This window comes from Electrona antarctica (genome assembly GCF_951216825.1).
Source record: "Electrona antarctica genome assembly, chromosome: 3".
Classification (NCBI taxonomy): Eukaryota; Metazoa; Chordata; class Actinopteri; order Myctophiformes; family Myctophidae; genus Electrona; species Electrona antarctica.
The window spans coordinates 33,975,011-33,992,701 of NC_136808.1; the positions used below are offsets into that span (position 1 = coordinate 33,975,011).

Below are 17,691 nucleotides of genomic sequence, written 5' to 3' on the forward strand. Positions count from 1 at the left end.
TGCAGGGACCCAGCTAGAGAAGTAGTTCGCAATGGTGCTGTAACGCTGTAGTTAAATGTATGGGGAGTTGTCTGAACAAATTGGCAATGTGTTTTGTGTATGTAAATAGCTCATCTGTAAATATAAAACACCTTCCACAAAGTGTGTGTGTGTGTGTGTGTGTGTGTGTGTGTGTGTGTGTGTGTGTGTGTGTGTGTGTGTGTGTGTGTGTGTGTGTGTGTGTGTGTGTGTGTGTGTGTGCGCGTGCGTGCGTGCGTGCGTGCGTGCGTGCGAAAGCAAAGTAAAGCAAAGTTCTTTGTTTACCCAGGGTAAGTGGACTAAGCTCGAGATGCTTGTTTACAGCCACGCCCTGCTCATAGAACATTTCATGGTTGGGGTTCAATGCCTTGCTCAAGGGCACTTCAGCGGTTTAACGTGCCGGTCCGGGGATTCGAACTGGCGACCTTCCGGTATCAAGACCGCTCCGCAAACCGTTCGGACACCGCTGCCGCGTGTGCGCGCGTGCGGGCGGGCAGTTTTCTAGTGCTGCCATTGTATGCTGTTTCCCTAAACGACATACAGTGGGAAGGTATCCCATGCTATGCTACTCGTGGCTGCATGTCGAAGTGTCTTTGAGCAAGATGATGAGCAGGTTGGCGCCTTACACTTACATGGTTTAGAGAAACTGAATTAGCTGTAATAGGCCTACATACTGTAGTTCTCTATGGGCACGGGAAAATGTAAAAAACTCCCCTGCTTAGCCAGGAAGAGACCAAAAGGGCAGGACAACTGCTCCCCCTCCCACCGCCACATACACCAAACTATTAACACGAAATGAAGTTGAAATTAGTTGAATTATAATTCTGACCAAAAAGTGCCATGGATATACTGCAGTAGCACAGTGTAGCAGACTATCATGATCATCATAATCATCTTCATGAACCCAGCCATGTTTTTTTTTAATATTTCCCATCCTATTCTATTGACGTAATTTTAATGACTGAGGAATACAGACAATTGTTGAAACAGCAGGGTGGTCTGAGGAACAAACCTTCAGTTTGTTTAGGCTTTAGGGGTCTGGACACAACCCTTAATCCTCCAGCAGACACACCTATGAGGGTCAGTATAAAGGCTACGGACTCTGTAGACTCAGTCACCAAGCTGCAAAGCATCTCCAGCACACTAAGACGGTGTCACATCAGACACTAAAGAGCCCCCAAACAGGCCGTGAAGATGAAGCTCTTTTTCAGCCTCCTGCTACTGCTGGGTCTCTCCTGGGCCCAACCCATCCTGGAAGAAGACGGTGGATCAGAAGTCCAAATGGACGGCCACCAGATGGACATCAGCACCATGATTCTGTCCTCCAACAATGGCTCCAATGAGATGCTGCTGGAGGGAGACCTGCTTGTTCCCAGAACCAGAAACGCCATGAACTGTTGGTATTCCGACTGCTGGTGGAACAAAGATGCTAGAGGCTTGGTGACAATCCCCTACACGATGAGCACCGACTATCAAGCATGGGAGATAAAAAGGGTCCAATATGCCATGCAGTGGTTCACCTACAACACCTGCATCCGCTTTGAGTTACGTCAGAACCAACACGACTACATCAGCATTGAGAACAACGACGGCTGCTACTCTTCTCTGGGCAGAGTCGGAGGCAAGCAGGTGGTGTCTATCAACCGTAGGGGCTGCATGCACCACGGCATCATCCAGCACGAGCTCATCCATGCCCTGGGTTTCCAGCACGAGCAGACCAGAAGCGACCGTGACCAGTACGTCCGTATCAACTGGGAAAACATCGACCCCAGCACATACCACAACTTCTACAGGCAGAGCACTAACAACCTGGGCACCCCCTATGACTATTCCTCCATCATGCACTATGGTAGGACGGCCTTCTCTACCCTATATGGCAAAGACAGCATCACCCCCATCCCAGACTCCACTGTGCAGATCGGCCAGAGACAGGGCATGTCCTATCTCGATATCGTGAAGATTAATAGACTGTACAACTGCAACAATCGCGCCAACGCACGCCCATGGACACAGTAACATAACGGAATGAGGATGATTACATTGAAACCACACAACCATCTACAGTAGTATGGGAACCACTGGTCGCGCCACCTTGTAGCCTTCTGCGTTGATGTGGTCATTATGATAAATGCAGCCATTAAGACAACAATATGAACAAGTTCCTGTATGTAATGAATGGTTATTAATAAAGTCTTAACAACAAGTCTTAACAAAGTGTATTTGCCGGGTCATTTAGTCGTGTGTGTGTGTGTGTGTGTGTGTGTGTGTGTGTGTGTGTGTGTGTGTGTGTGTGTGTGTGTGTGTGTGTGTGTGTGTGTGTGTGTGTGTGTGTGTGTGTGTGTGTGTGTGTGTGTGTGTGTGTGTGTGTGTGTATTGGAAATACTCCAGTAAAGTAAAAATACCTCAAAATTTTACTTAAAGGACCACTTCACCACTTTTCAACCTATCTTCATATAATTGGTCCTCACTAATGTACATGATAAAGACTAGAAAACAACAGACATAGACAAAAATAATACATAATCATTAAAATCAAATGACATTAAAAGTCAGAAAAGGTGAGTTTTTAGTTGAGACTTAAAAATGGATGGATTTGATGGATTGAGCAGCTCTAATGTGGGAGGGAAGATTATTCCATAGCTGTGGGGCCACCACCGCAAAAGCGCGGTCACCTCTTGTTTACATAAGCAGCGGTTCAAATGACAGCATGACAACGGGTGCATGAGATACAGAGATACACCATCCTACCACACTAGATTTGTTATTAATTAAGAATCAAACATACACGATGTTAAATGTATCCACCTTCTGTCATTTATCTTTCCATTCCACAACACTATACAGAAAAAAACAATGGACATAAATGGTGATTAATTCATTTCTAAGCTGATCTGAGTACTATTTTAAATAGTTTTACAGCCTTAAATAACAGGCATTCTCTGCACACTCAAAGTGTGCAAATATCATTCATGTGTGCATACAGTATATATATATATATATATATATATATATATATATATATATATATATATATATATATGCTGTCGGGAGGGAACCTCATAACTCCAAAATGTTCATTTTTCAGGAAATTAAGAAAACCGTATATTTTAAAACAAAGCATACAGCCTCATCAAAGTTGGTGTTGTAACTTTATATATTGTCAATTACTTCCATGAGAGGGGGAGAGGTGGTGGAGTTAGTTGCTTTAGCAGACATTTTGAGGGTCCAATGGAGCTTTTGTCCAAAGCACTTTTTACTACTTCCATTGGTTCAATATTTCCGAAAACAACACACAGACGTAAAGGGTGTTCAATAGCACTGATTTAAAATCAAAAACCTCAAAAATGGAGTTATGAGGTTTCGTATGCGTTTGTATATTATATATATATATATATATATATATTTTTTTTAATATATATTTTATATAGCAAGCTTTTGGTCACAGACCTTTTGTACACTCAGAGTGTACAAAATGTTTCCAAATGGAACCATAGACGCTCAGTGGTACAAATAGATAAATCAATCAAATGCATTTTTGCTCTGAGTGAAGAGAGCAACATGCAGGGACCCAGCTAGAGAAGTAGTTCGCAATGGTGCTGTAACGCTGTAGTTAAATGTATGGGGAGTTGTCTGAACAAATTGGCAATGTGTTTTGTGTATGTAAATAGCTCATCTGTAAATATAAAACACCTTCCACAAAGTGTGTGTGTGTGTGTGTGTGTGTGTGTGTGTGTGTGTGTGTGTGTGTGTGTGTGTGTGTGTGTGTGTGTGTGTGTGTGTGTGTGTGTGTGTGTGCGCGTGCGTGCGTGCGTGCGTGCGTGCGTGCGTGCGTGCGTGCGTGCGTGCGTGCGTGCGAAAGCAAAGTAAAGCAAAGTTCTTTGTTTACCCAGGGTAAGTGGACTAAGCTCGAGATGCTTGTTTACAGCCACGCCCTGCTCATAGAACATTTCATGGTTGGGGTTCAATGCCTTGCTCAAGGGCACTTCAGCGGTTTAACGTGCCGGTCCGGGGATTCGAACTGGCGACCTTCCGGTATCAAGACCGCTCCGCAAACCGTTCGGACACCGCTGCCGCGTGTGCGCGCGTGCGGGCGGGCAGTTTTCTAGTGCTGCCATTGTATGCTGTTTCCCTAAACGACATACAGTGGGAAGGTATCCCATGCTATGCTACTCGTGGCTGCATGTCGAAGTGTCTTTGAGCAAGATGATGAGCAGGTTGGCGCCTTACACTTACATGGTTTAGAGAAACTGAATTAGCTGTAATAGGCCTACATACTGTAGTTCTCTATGGGCACGGGAAAATGTAAAAAACTCCCCTGCTTAGCCAGGAAGAGACCAAAAGGGCAGGACAACTGCTCCCCCTCCCACCGCCACATACACCAAACTATTAACACGAAATGAAGTTGAAATTAGTTGAATTATAATTCTGACCAAAAAGTGCCATGGATATACTGCAGTAGCACAGTGTAGCAGACTATCATGATCATCATAATCATCTTCATGAACCCAGCCATGTTTTTTTTTTTATATTTCCCATCCTATTCTATTGACGTAATTTTAATGACTGAGGAATACAGACAATTGTTGAAACAGCAGGGTGGTCTGAGGAACAAACCTTCAGTTTGTTTAGGCTTTAGGGGTCTGGACACAACCCTTAATCCTCCAGCAGACACACCTATGAGGGTCAGTATAAAGGCTACGGACTCTGTAGACTCAGTCACCAAGCTGCAAAGCATCTCCAGCACACTAAGACGGTGTCACATCAGACACTAAAGAGCCCCCAGACAGGCCGTGAAGATGAAGCTCTTTTTCAGCCTCCTGCTACTGCTGGGTCTCTCCTGGGCCCAACCCATCCTGGAAGAAGACGGTGGATCAGAAGTCCAAATGGACGGCCACCAGATGGACATCAGCACCATGATTCTGTCCTCCAACAATGGCTCCAATGAGATGCTGCTGGAGGGAGACCTGCTTGTTCCCAGAACCAGAAACGCCATGAACTGTTGGTATTCCGACTGCTGGTGGAACAAAGATGCTAGAGGCTTGGTGACAATCCCCTACACGATGAGCACCGACTATCAAGCATGGGAGATAAAAAGGGTCCAATATGCCATGCAGTGGTTCACCTACAACACCTGCATCCGCTTTGAGTTACGTCAGAACCAACACGACTACATCAGCATTGAGAACAACGACGGCTGCTACTCTTCTCTGGGCAGAGTCGGAGGCAAGCAGGTGGTGTCTATCAACCGTAGGGGCTGCATGCACCACGGCATCATCCAGCACGAGCTCATCCATGCCCTGGGTTTCCAGCACGAGCAGACCAGAAGCGACCGTGACCAGTACGTCCGTATCAACTGGGAAAACATCGACCCCAGCACATACCACAACTTCTACAGGCAGAGCACTAACAACCTGGGCACCCCCTATGACTATTCCTCCATCATGCACTATGGTAGGACGGCCTTCTCTACCCTATATGGCAAAGACAGCATCACCCCCATCCCAGACTCCACTGTGCAGATCGGCCAGAGACAGGGCATGTCCTATCTCGATATCGTGAAGATTAATAGACTGTACAACTGCAACAATCGCGCCAACGCACGCCCATGGACACAGTAACATAACGGAATGAGGATGATTACATTGAAACCACACAACCATCTACAGTAGTATGGGAACCACTGGTCGCGCCACCTTGTAGCCTTCTGCGTTGATGTGGTCATTATGATAAATGCAGCCATTAAGACAACAATATGAACAAGTTCCTGTATGTAATGAATGGTTATTAATAAAGTCTTAACAACAAGTCTTAACAAAGTGTATTTGCCGGGTCATTTAGTCTAGTGTGTGTGTGTGTGTGTGTGTGTGTGTGTGTGTGTGTGTGTGTGTGTGTGTGTGTGTGTGTGTGTGTGTGTGTGTGTGTGTGTGTGTGTGTGTATGTATTGGAAATACTCCAGTAAAGTAAAAATACCTAAAAACTTTACTTAAAGGACCACTTCACCACTTTTCAACCTATCTTCATATAATTGGTCCTCACTAATGTACATGATAAAGACTAGAAAACAACAGACATAGACAAAAAGAATACATAATCATTAAAATCAAATGACATTAAAAGTCAGAAAAGGTGAGTTTTTAGTTGAGACTTAAAAATGGATGGATTTGATGGATTGAGCAGCTCTAATGTGGGAGGGAAGATTATTCCATAGCTGTGGGGCCACCACCGCAAAAGCGCGGTCACCTCTTGTTTACATAAGCAGCGGTTCAAATGACAGCATGACAACGGGTGCATGAGATACAGAGATACACCATCCTACCACACTAGATTTGTTATTAATTAAGAATCAAACATACACGATGTTAAATGTATCCACCTTCTGTCATTTATCTTTCCATTCCACAACACTATACAGAAAAAAACAATGGACATAAATGGTGATTAATTCATTTCTAAGCTGATCTGAGTACTATTTTAAATAGTTTTACAGCCTTAAATAACAGGCATTCTCTGCACACTCAAAGTGTGCAAATATCATTCATGTGTGCATACAGTATATATATATATATATATATATATATATATATATATGCTGTCGGGAGGGAACCTCATAACTCCAAAATGTTCATTTTTCAGGAAATTAAGAAAACCGTATATTTTAAAACAAAGCAATACAGCCTCATCAAAGTTGGTGTTGTAACTTTATATATTGTCAATTACTTCCATGAGAGGGGGAGAGGTGGTGGAGTTAGTTGCTTTAGCAGACATTTTGAGGGTCCAATGGAGCTTTTGTCCAAAGCACTTTTTACTACTTCCATTGGTTCAATATTTCCGAAAACAACACACAGACGTAAAGGGTGTTCAATAGCACTGATTTAAAATCAAAAACCTCAAAAATGGAGTTATGAGGTTTCGTATGCGTTTGTATATTATATATATATATATATATATATATATATTTTTTTTTTAATATATATTTTATAGAGCAAGCTTTTGGTCACAGACCTTTTGTACACTCAGAGTGTACAAAATGTTTCCAAATGGAACCATAGACGCTCAGTGGTACAAATAGATAAATCAATCAAATGCATTTTTGCTCTGAGTGAAGAGAGCAACATGCAGGGACCCAGCTAGAGAAGTAGTTCGCAATGGTGCTGTAACGCTGTAGTTAAATGTATGGGGAGTTGTCTGAACAAATTGGCAATGTGTTTTGTGTATGTAAATAGCTCATCTGTAAATATAAAACACCTTCCACAAAGTGTGTGTGTGTGTGTGTGTGTGTGTGTGTGTGTGTGTGTGTGTGTGTGTGTGTGTGTGTGTGTGTGTGTGTGTGTGTGTGTGTGTGTGTGTGTGCGCGTGCGTGCGTGCGTGCGTGCGTGCGTGCGTGCGTGCGTGCGTGCGTGCGTGCGTGCGTGCGTGCGTGCGTGCGAAAGCAAAGTAAAGCAAAGTTCTTTGTTTACCCAGGGTAAGTGGACTAAGCTCGAGATGCTTGTTTACAGCCACGCCCTGCTCATAGAACATTTCATGGTTGGGGTTCAATGCCTTGCTCAAGGGCACTTCAGCGGTTTAACGTGCCGGTCCGGGGATTCGAACTGGCGACCTTCCGGTATCAAGACCGCTCCGCAAACCGTTCGGACACCACTGCCGCGTGTGCGCGCGTGCGGGCGGGCAGTTTTCTAGTGCTGCCATTGTATGCTGTTTCCCTAAACGACATACAGTGGGAAGGTATCCCATGCTATGCTACTCGTGGCTGCATGTCGAAGTGTCTTTGAGCAAGATGATGAGCAGGTTGGCGCCTTACACTTACATGGTTTAGAGAAACTGAATTAGCTGTAATAGGCCTACTGTAGTTCTCTATGGGCACGGGAAAATGTAAAAAACTCCCCTGCTTAGCCAGGAAGAGACCAAAAGGGCAGGACAACTGCTCCCCCTCCCACCGCCACATACACCAAACTATTAACACGAAATGAAGTTGAAATTAGTTGAATTATAATTCTGACCAAAAAGTGCCATGGATATACTGCAGTAGCACAGTGTAGCAGACTATCATGATCATCATAATCATCTTCATGAACCCAGCCATGTTTTTTTTTTAATATTTCCCATCCTATTCTATTGACGTAATTTTAATGACTGAGGAATACAGACAATTGTTGAAACAGCAGGGTGGTCTGAGGAACAAACCTTCAGTTTGTTTAGGCTTTAGGGGTCTGGACACAACCCTTAATCCTCCAGCAGACACACCTATGAGGGTCAGTATAAAGGCTACGGACTCTGTAGACTCAGTCACCAAGCTGCAAAGCATCTCCAGCACACTAAGACGGTGTCACATCAGACACTAAAGAGCCCCCAGACAGGCCGTGAAGATGAAGCTCTTTTTCAGCCTCCTGCTACTGCTGGGTCTCTCCTGGGCCCAACCCATCCTGGAAGAAGACGGTGGATCAGAAGTCCAAATGGACGGCCACCAGATGGACATCAGCACCATGATTCTGTCCTCCAACAATGGCTCCAATGAGATGCTGCTGGAGGGAGACCTGCTTGTTCCCAGAACCAGAAACGCCATGAACTGTTGGTATTCCGACTGCTGGTGGAACAAAGATGCTAGAGGCTTGGTGACAATCCCCTACACGATGAGCACCGACTATCAAGCATGGGAGATAAAAAGGGTCCAATATGCCATGCAGTGGTTCACCTACAACACCTGCATCCGCTTTGAGTTACGTCAGAACCAACACGACTACATCAGCATTGAGAACAACGACGGCTGCTACTCTTCTCTGGGCAGAGTCGGAGGCAAGCAGGTGGTGTCTATCAACCGTAGGGGCTGCATGCACCACGGCATCATCCAGCACGAGCTCATCCATGCCCTGGGTTTCCAGCACGAGCAGACCAGAAGCGACCGTGACCAGTACGTCCGTATCAACTGGGAAAACATCGACCCCAGCACATACCACAACTTCTACAGGCAGAGCACTAACAACCTGGGCACCCCCTATGACTATTCCTCCATCATGCACTATGGTAGGACGGCCTTCTCTACCCTATATGGCAAAGACAGCATCACCCCCATCCCAGACTCCACTGTGCAGATCGGCCAGAGACAGGGCATGTCCTATCTCGATATCGTGAAGATTAATAGACTGTACAACTGCAACAATCGCGCCAACGCACGCCCATGGACACAGTAACATAACGGAATGAGGATGATTACATTGAAACCACACAACCATCTACAGTAGTATGGGAACCACTGGTCGCGCCACCTTGTAGCCTTCTGCGTTGATGTGGTCATTATGATAAATGCAGCCATTAAGACAACAATATGAACAAGTTCCTGTATGTAATGAATGGTTATTAATAAAGTCTTAACAACAAGTCTTAACAAAGTGTATTTGCCGGGTCATTTAGTCTAGTGTGTGTGTGTGTGTGTGTGTGTGTGTGTGTGTGTGTGTGTGTGTGTGTGTGTGTGTGTGTGTGTGTGTGTGTGTGTGTGTGTATGTATTGGAAATACTCCAGTAAAGTAAAAATACCTAAAAACTTTACTTAAAGGACCACTTCACCACTTTTCAACCTATCTTCATATAATTGGTCCTCACTAATGTACATGATAAAGACTAGAAAACAACAGACATAGACAAAAAGAATACATAATCATTAAAATCAAATGACATTAAAAGTCAGAAAAGGTGAGTTTTTAGTTGAGACTTAAAAATGGATGGATTTGATGGATTGAGCAGCTCTAATGTGGGAGGGAAGATTATTCCATAGCTGTGGGGCCACCACCGCAAAAGCGCGGTCACCTCTTGTTTACATAAGCAGCGGTTCAAATGACAGCATGACAACGGGTGCATGAGATACAGAGATACACCATCCTACCACACTAGATTTGTTATTAATTAAGAATCAAACATACACGATGTTAAATGTATCCACCTTCTGTCATTTATCTTTCCATTCCACAACACTATACAGAAAAAAACAATGGACATAAATGGTGATTAATTCATTTCTAAGCTGATCTGAGTACTATTTTAAATAGTTTTACAGCCTTAAATAACAGGCATTCTCTGCACACTCAAAGTGTGCAAATATCATTCATGTGTGCATACAGTATATATATATATATATATATATATATATATATATATATATATATATATGCTGTCGGGAGGGAACCTCATAACTCCAAAATGTTCATTTTTCAGGAAATTAAGAAAACCGTATATTTTAAAACAAAGCAATACAGCCTCATCAAAGTTGGTGTTGTAACTTTATATATTGTCAATTACTTCCATGAGAGGGGGAGAGGTGGTGGAGTTAGTTGCTTTAGCAGACATTTTGAGGGTCCAATGGAGCTTTTGTCCAAAGCACTTTTTACTACTTCCATTGGTTCAATATTTCCGAAAACAACACACAGACGTAAAGGGTGTTCAATAGCACTGATTTAAAATCAAAAACCTCAAAAATGGAGTTATGAGGTTTCGTATGCGTTTGTATATTATATATATATATATATATATATATATATATTTTTTTTTTAATATATATTTTATAGAGCAAGCTTTTGGTCACAGACCTTTTGTACACTCAGAGTGTACAAAATGTTTCCAAATGGAACCATAGACGCTCAGTGGTACAAATAGATAAATCAATCAAATGCATTTTTGCTCTGAGTGAAGAGAGCAACATGCAGGGACCCAGCTAGAGAAGTAGTTCGCAATGGTGCTGTAACGCTGTAGTTAAATGTATGGGGAGTTGTCTGAACAAATTGGCAATGTGTTTTGTGTATGTAAATAGCTCATCTGTAAATATAAAACACCTTCCACAAAGTGTGTGTGTGTGTGTGTGTGTGTGTGTGTGTGTGTGTGTGTGTGTGTGTGTGTGTGTGTGTGTGTGTGTGTGTGTGTGTGTGTGTGCGCGTGCGTGCGTGCGTGCGTGCGTGCGTGCGTGCGTGCGTGCGTGCGTGCGTGCGTGCGTGCGTGCGTGCGTGCGTGCGAAAGCAAAGTAAAGCAAAGTTCTTTGTTTACCCAGGGTAAGTGGACTAAGCTCGAGATGCTTGTTTACAGCCACGCCCTGCTCATAGAACATTTCATGGTTGGGGTTCAATGCCTTGCTCAAGGGCACTTCAGCGGTTTAACGTGCCGGTCCGGGGATTCGAACTGGCGACCTTCCGGTATCAAGACCGCTCCGCAAACCGTTCGGACACCACTGCCGCGTGTGCGCGCGTGCGGGCGGGCAGTTTTCTAGTGCTGCCATTGTATGCTGTTTCCCTAAACGACATACAGTGGGAAGGTATCCCATGCTATGCTACTCGTGGCTGCATGTCGAAGTGTCTTTGAGCAAGATGATGAGCAGGTTGGCGCCTTACACTTACATGGTTTAGAGAAACTGAATTAGCTGTAATAGGCCTACTGTAGTTCTCTATGGGCACGGGAAAATGTAAAAAACTCCCCTGCTTAGCCAGGAAGAGACCAAAAGGGCAGGACAACTGCTCCCCCTCCCACCGCCACATACACCAAACTATTAACACGAAATGAAGTTGAAATTAGTTGAATTATAATTCTGACCAAAAAGTGCCATGGATATACTGCAGTAGCACAGTGTAGCAGACTATCATGATCATCATAATCATCTTCATGAACCCAGCCATGTTTTTTTTTTAATATTTCCCATCCTATTCTATTGACGTAATTTTAATGACTGAGGAATACAGACAATTGTTGAAACAGCAGGGTGGTCTGAGGAACAAACCTTCAGTTTGTTTAGGCTTTAGGGGTCTGGACACAACCCTTAATCCTCCAGCAGACACACCTATGAGGGTCAGTATAAAGGCTACGGACTCTGTAGACTCAGTCACCAAGCTGCAAAGCATCTCCAGCACACTAAGACGGTGTCACATCAGACACTAAAGAGCCCCCAGACAGGCCGTGAAGATGAAGCTCTTTTTCAGCCTCCTGCTACTGCTGGGTCTCTCCTGGGCCCAACCCATCCTGGAAGAAGACGGTGGATCAGAAGTCCAAATGGACGGCCACCAGATGGACATCAGCACCATGATTCTGTCCTCCAACAATGGCTCCAATGAGATGCTGCTGGAGGGAGACCTGCTTGTTCCCAGAACCAGAAACGCCATGAACTGTTGGTATTCCGACTGCTGGTGGAACAAAGATGCTAGAGGCTTGGTGACAATCCCCTACACGATGAGCACCGACTATCAAGCATGGGAGATAAAAAGGGTCCAATATGCCATGCAGTGGTTCACCTACAACACCTGCATCCGCTTTGAGTTACGTCAGAACCAACACGACTACATCAGCATTGAGAACAACGACGGCTGCTACTCTTCTCTGGGCAGAGTCGGAGGCAAGCAGGTGGTGTCTATCAACCGTAGGGGCTGCATGCACCACGGCATCATCCAGCACGAGCTCATCCATGCCCTGGGTTTCCAGCACGAGCAGACCAGAAGCGACCGTGACCAGTACGTCCGTATCAACTGGGAAAACATCGACCCCAGCACATACCACAACTTCTACAGGCAGAGCACTAACAACCTGGACACCCCCTATGACTATTCCTCCATCATGCACTATGGTAGGACGGCCTTCTCTACCCTATATGGCAAAGACAGCATCACCCCCATCCCAGACTCCACTGTGCAGATCGGCCAGAGACAGGGCATGTCCTATCTCGATATCGTGAAGATTAATAGACTGTACAACTGCAACAATCGCGCCAACGCACGCCCATGGACACAGTAACATAACGGAATGAGGATGATTACATTGAAACCACACAACCATCTACAGTAGTATGGGAACCACTGGTCGCGCCACCTTGTAGCCTTCTGCGTTGATGTGGTCATTATGATAAATGGAGCCATTAAGACAACAATATGAACAAGTTCCTGTATGTAATGAATGGTTATTAATAAAGTCTTAACAACAAGTCTTAACAAAGTGTATTTGCCGGGTCATTTAGTCTAGTGTGTGTGTGTGTGTGTGTGTGTGTGTGTGTGTGTGTGTGTGTGTGTGTGTGTGTGTGTGTGTGTGTGTGTGTGTGTGTATTGGAAATACTCCAGTAAAGTAAAAATACCTAAAAACTTTACTTAAAGGACCACTTCACCACTTTTCAACCTATCTTCATATAATTGGTCCTCACTAATGTACATGATAAAGACTAGAAAACAACAGACATAGACAAAAATAATACATAATCATTAAAATCAAATGACATTAAAAGTCAGAAAAGGTGAGTTTTTAGTTGAGACTTAAAAATGGATGGATTTGATGGATTGAGCAGCTCTAATGTGGGAGGGAAGATTATTCCATAGCTGTGGGGCCACCACCGCAAAAGCGCGGTCACCTCTTGTTTACATAAGCAGCGGTTCAAATGACAGCATGACAACGGGTGCATGAGATACAGAGATACACCATCCTACCACACTAGATTTGTTATTAATTAAGAATCAAACATACACGATGTTAAATGTATCCCCCTTCTGTCATTTATCTTTCCATTCCACAACACTATACAGAAAAAAACAATGGACATAAATGGTGATTAATTCATTTCTAAGCTGATCTGAGTACTATTTTAAATAGTTTTACAGCCTTAAATAACAGGCATTCTCTGCACACTCAAAGTGTGCAAATATCATTCATGTGTGCATACAGTATATATATATATATATATATATATATATATGCTGTCGGGAGGGAACCTCATAACTCCAAAATGTTCATTTTTCAGGAAATTAAGAAAACCGTATATTTTAAAACAAAGCAATACAGCCTCATCAAAGTTGGTGTTGTAACTTTATATATTGTCAATTACTTCCATGAGAGGGGGAGAGGTGGTGGAGTTAGTTGCTTTAGCAGACATTTTGAGGGTCCAATGGAGCTTTTGTCCAAAGCACTTTTTACTACTTCCATTGGTTCAATATTTCCGAAAACAACACACAGACGTAAAGGGTGTTCAATAGCACTGATTTAAAATCAAAAACCTCAAAAATGGAGTTATGAGGTTTCGTATGTGTTTGTATATTATATATATATATATATATATATATATATATATATATATATATATATATTTTATATATATTTTATATAGCAAGCTTTTGGTCACAGACCTTTTGTACACTCAGAGTGTACAAAATGTTTCCAAATGGAACCATAGACGCTCAGTGGTACAAATAGATAAATCAATCAAATGCATTTTTGCTCTGAGTGAAGAGAGCAACATGCAGGGACCCAGCTAGAGAAGTAGTTCGCAATGGTGCTGTAACGCTGTAGTTAAATGTATGGGGAGTTGTCTGAACAAATTGGCAATGTGTTTTGTGTATGTAAATAGCTCATCTGTAAATATAAAACACCTTCCACAAAGTGTGTGTGTGTGTGTGTGTGTGTGTGTGTGTGTGTGTGTGTGTGTGTGTGTGCGCACGCGTGCGTGCGTGCGCGCGCGCGTGCGTGCGTGCGTGCGTGCGTGCGTGCGTGCGTGCGTGCGTGCGAAAGCAAAGTAAAGCAAAGTTCTTTGTTTACCCAGGGTAAGTGGACTAAGCTCGAGATGCTTGTTTACAGCCACGCCCTGCTCATAGAACATTTCATGGTTGGGGTTCAATGCCTTGCTCAAGGGCACTTCAGCGGTTTAACGTGCCGGTCCGGGGATTCGAACTGGCGACCTTCCGGTATCAAGTCCGCTCCGCAAACCGTTCGGACACCGCTGCCGCGTGTGCGCGCGTGCGGGCGGGCAGTTTTCTAGTGCTGCCATTGTATGCTGTTTCCCTAAACGACATACAGTGGGAAGGTATCCCATGCTATGCTACTCGTGGCTGCATGTCGAAGTGTCTTTGAGCAAGATGATGAGCAGGTTGGCGCCTTACACTTACATGGTTTAGAGAAACTGAATTAGCTGTAATAGGCCTACATACTGTAGTTCTCTATGGGCACGGGAAAATGTAAAAAACTCCCCTGCTTAGCCAGGAAGAGACCAAAAGGGCAGCACAACTGCTCCCCCTCCCACCGCCACATACACCAAACTATTAACACGAAATGAAGTTGAAATTAGTTGAATTATAATTCTGACCAAAAAGTGCCATGGATATACTGCAGTAGCACAGTGTAGCAGACTATCATGATCATCATAATCATCTTCATGAACCCAGCCATGTTTTTTTTTTAATATTTCCCATCCTATTCTATTGACGTAATTTTAATGACTGAGGAATACAGACAATTGTTGAAACAGCAGGGTGGTCTGAGGAACAAACCTTCAGTTTGTTTAGGCTTTAGGGGTCTGGACACAACCCTTAATCCTCCAGCAGACACACCTATGAGGGTCAGTATAAAGGCTACGGACTCTGTAGACTCAGTCACCAAGCTGCAAAGCATCTCCTGCTTGTTCCCAGAACCAGAAACGCCATGAACTGTTGGTATTCCGACTGCTGGTGGAACAAAGATGCTAGAGGCTTGGTGACAATCCCCTACACGATGAGCACCGACTATCAAGCATGGGAGATAAAAAGGGTCCAATATGCCATGCAGTGGTTCACCTACAACACCTGCATCCGCTTTGAGTTACGTCAGAACCAACACGACTACATCAGCATTGAGAACAACGACGGCTGCTACTCTTCTCTGGGCAGAGTCGGAGGCAAGCAGGTGGTGTCTATCAACCGTAGGGGCTGCATGCACCACGGCATCATCCAGCACGAGCTCATCCATGCCCTGGGTTTCCAGCACGAGCAGACCAGAAGCGACCGTGACCAGTACGTCCGTATCAACTGGGAAAACATCGACCCCAGCACATACCACAACTTCTACAGGCAGAGCACTAACAACCTGGGCACCCCCTATGACTATTCCTCCATCATGCACTATGGTAGGACGGCCTTCTCTATCCAATATGGCAAAGACAGCATCACCCCCATCCCAGACTCCACTGTGCAGATCGGCCAGAGACAGGGCATGTCCTATCTCGATATCGTGAAGATTAATAGACTGTACAACTGCAACAATCGCGCCAACGCACGCCCATGGACACAGTAACATAACGGAATGAGGATGATTACATTGAAACCACACAACCATCTACAGTAGTATGGGAACCACTGGTCGCGCCACCTTGTAGCCTTCTGCGTTGATGTGGTCATTATGATAAATGCAGCCATTAAGACAACAATGAACAAGTTCCTGTATGTAATGCATATATGGTTATTAATAAAGTAGTCTTAACAAAGTGTATTTGCCGGGTCATTTAGTCTACTGTGTGTGTGTGTGTGTGTGTGTGTGTGTGTGTGTGTGTGTGTGTGTGTGTGTGTGTACCTAAAATACCTAAAAATTTTACTTAAAGGACCATTTCACCACTTTTCAACCTATCTTCATATAATTGGTCCTCACTAATGTACACGATAAAATAGCACAATCTTTTTCCTACTCAGTCTGTGTTTGATTGATTGATTGAAGAATTTATTAACAGTTTGCAAAATTACAGTACATTTCAAGCACAAACTCAATACAAAGGCTGTTAACTGTGAGTGGACGACCCAATTAAGCATTACACTTGTTTCCAATAGGGTCCACCATGTTCAAATCATCAAAACATTTAGAGACGTACAAATAGACACTTCTATAGACAGAACAGGAATTCATCATAAAGGAGGTAAAAAGGGAAAAGAAACATATACAGTGAGGGGAAAAAAGGGGTGGGCGGTGGGGGGGATTCACGTTCAGCTCCGTTAATTTGTTTGTTTTCCTTTGAGGAGCTGCGTTGGGTCCCCAAGTCGGCTCCGTGGCCGTACCTTGAGTTGGCTGTGTGGCCGTGACCGTCTCTTGTGTTGTCCTTGCGTTGGGTCCCCAAGTCGGCTCAGTGGCCATACCTTGAGTTGGCTGTGTGGCCGCGACCGTCTCTTTGTTGTCCTTGCGTTCGTGTTTGAGGGATTCCGATTTTACAGGGGCCAGTTTCGAATTGCAGCCGTCCGTAGGTGCCCTTTGAGAGCGGTTTTGAAGGAGTCAAGGGATTCGCATGTCTTAATGACAGTTGGTAGGGCGTTCCACATTTTGGTGGCATAGGAGCGAAAAGAATTTAGTCCCTTGTTTGTGCCGAATCTGGGTTGTACATGGTTCGTTGCACTCCCTCTGGTGTTGTGGGTGTGGACTTCGTTAACATTAAGGAAGTATCTAGACAGGTACATGGGTATCTTGGTGGTGTATCGAATCTTGTGGACCAGACCCATTGCAAGATGCTGTACTCTGTCGTCGACCCTAAGCCATTCCAGCCTGTCGAAGTGGGCAGGGGTGAGGTGGGTTCGGGGGGCGAGGTCAAGTAGGAGCCTGACCAGTTTGTTTTGGGAAGTCTGGAGCCTGGTTTTAAGGGCCTTTGAGGTGCTGTGGTACCAGGAGGTGCATGCATAGTCAAAGAAACCCTGTACAAGGGCTCCTGTTAAGGTCTTCAAGGTGTTTTTGTTGACCAGTGAGGAGATCCTGTAAAGGAATCTTGTTCTATGGTTGACCTTTTTGATTACGTTGGTGGCCATTTTATCACCGGAAAGATTAGCCTCCAGGATGGAACCTAGGTAGGTAATTTCATCTTTACGTGTGATAACATTGTCACCCACTCTAACCAAGAAGCCATTTGCCTTGCTGAGATTACTATTAGAGCCAAAGAGAATGGATTCAGTTT

General features: G+C 44.3%; 5 protein-coding genes across 5 annotated transcripts; all 5 read left to right on the plus strand.

Moving 5' to 3' along the window:
• Nucleotides 1–1,212: 1,212 nt before the first annotated feature.
• On the plus strand, nt 1,213–2,034 carry LOC306919752 (high choriolytic enzyme 1-like; the record flags this gene model as incomplete). Its single annotated transcript, XM_079496304.1, has 1 exon — nt 1,213–2,034. One exon carries the CDS (start codon nt 1,213–1,215, stop codon nt 2,032–2,034), a length of 822 nt encoding a protein of 273 aa, XP_079352430.1.
• A 2,780-nt stretch (nt 2,035–4,814) lies between these two features.
• LOC306919753 (high choriolytic enzyme 1-like) lies at nt 4,815–5,636 on the plus strand (the record flags this gene model as incomplete). The annotated part of the gene is made up of 1 exon (XM_079496305.1): nt 4,815–5,636. The coding sequence occupies one exon, from the start codon at nt 4,815–4,817 to the stop codon at nt 5,634–5,636; it is 822 nt and encodes a 273-aa protein (XP_079352431.1).
• A 2,745-nt stretch (nt 5,637–8,381) lies between these two features.
• On the plus strand, nt 8,382–9,203 carry LOC306919754 (high choriolytic enzyme 1-like; the record flags this gene model as incomplete). The annotated part of the gene is made up of 1 exon (XM_079496306.1): nt 8,382–9,203. One exon carries the CDS (start codon nt 8,382–8,384, stop codon nt 9,201–9,203), a length of 822 nt encoding a protein of 273 aa, XP_079352432.1.
• A 2,745-nt stretch (nt 9,204–11,948) lies between these two features.
• LOC306919755 (high choriolytic enzyme 1-like) lies at nt 11,949–12,770 on the plus strand (the record flags this gene model as incomplete). The annotated part of the gene is made up of 1 exon (XM_079496307.1): nt 11,949–12,770. The coding sequence occupies one exon, from the start codon at nt 11,949–11,951 to the stop codon at nt 12,768–12,770; it is 822 nt and encodes a 273-aa protein (XP_079352433.1).
• Nucleotides 12,771–15,431: 2,661 nt separating this feature from the next.
• On the plus strand, nt 15,432–16,058 carry LOC306919756 (high choriolytic enzyme 1-like; the record flags this gene model as incomplete). The annotated part of the gene is made up of 1 exon (XM_079496308.1): nt 15,432–16,058. The coding sequence occupies one exon, from the start codon at nt 15,432–15,434 to the stop codon at nt 16,056–16,058; it is 627 nt and encodes a 208-aa protein (XP_079352434.1).
• Nucleotides 16,059–17,691: the final 1,633 nt, after the last annotated feature.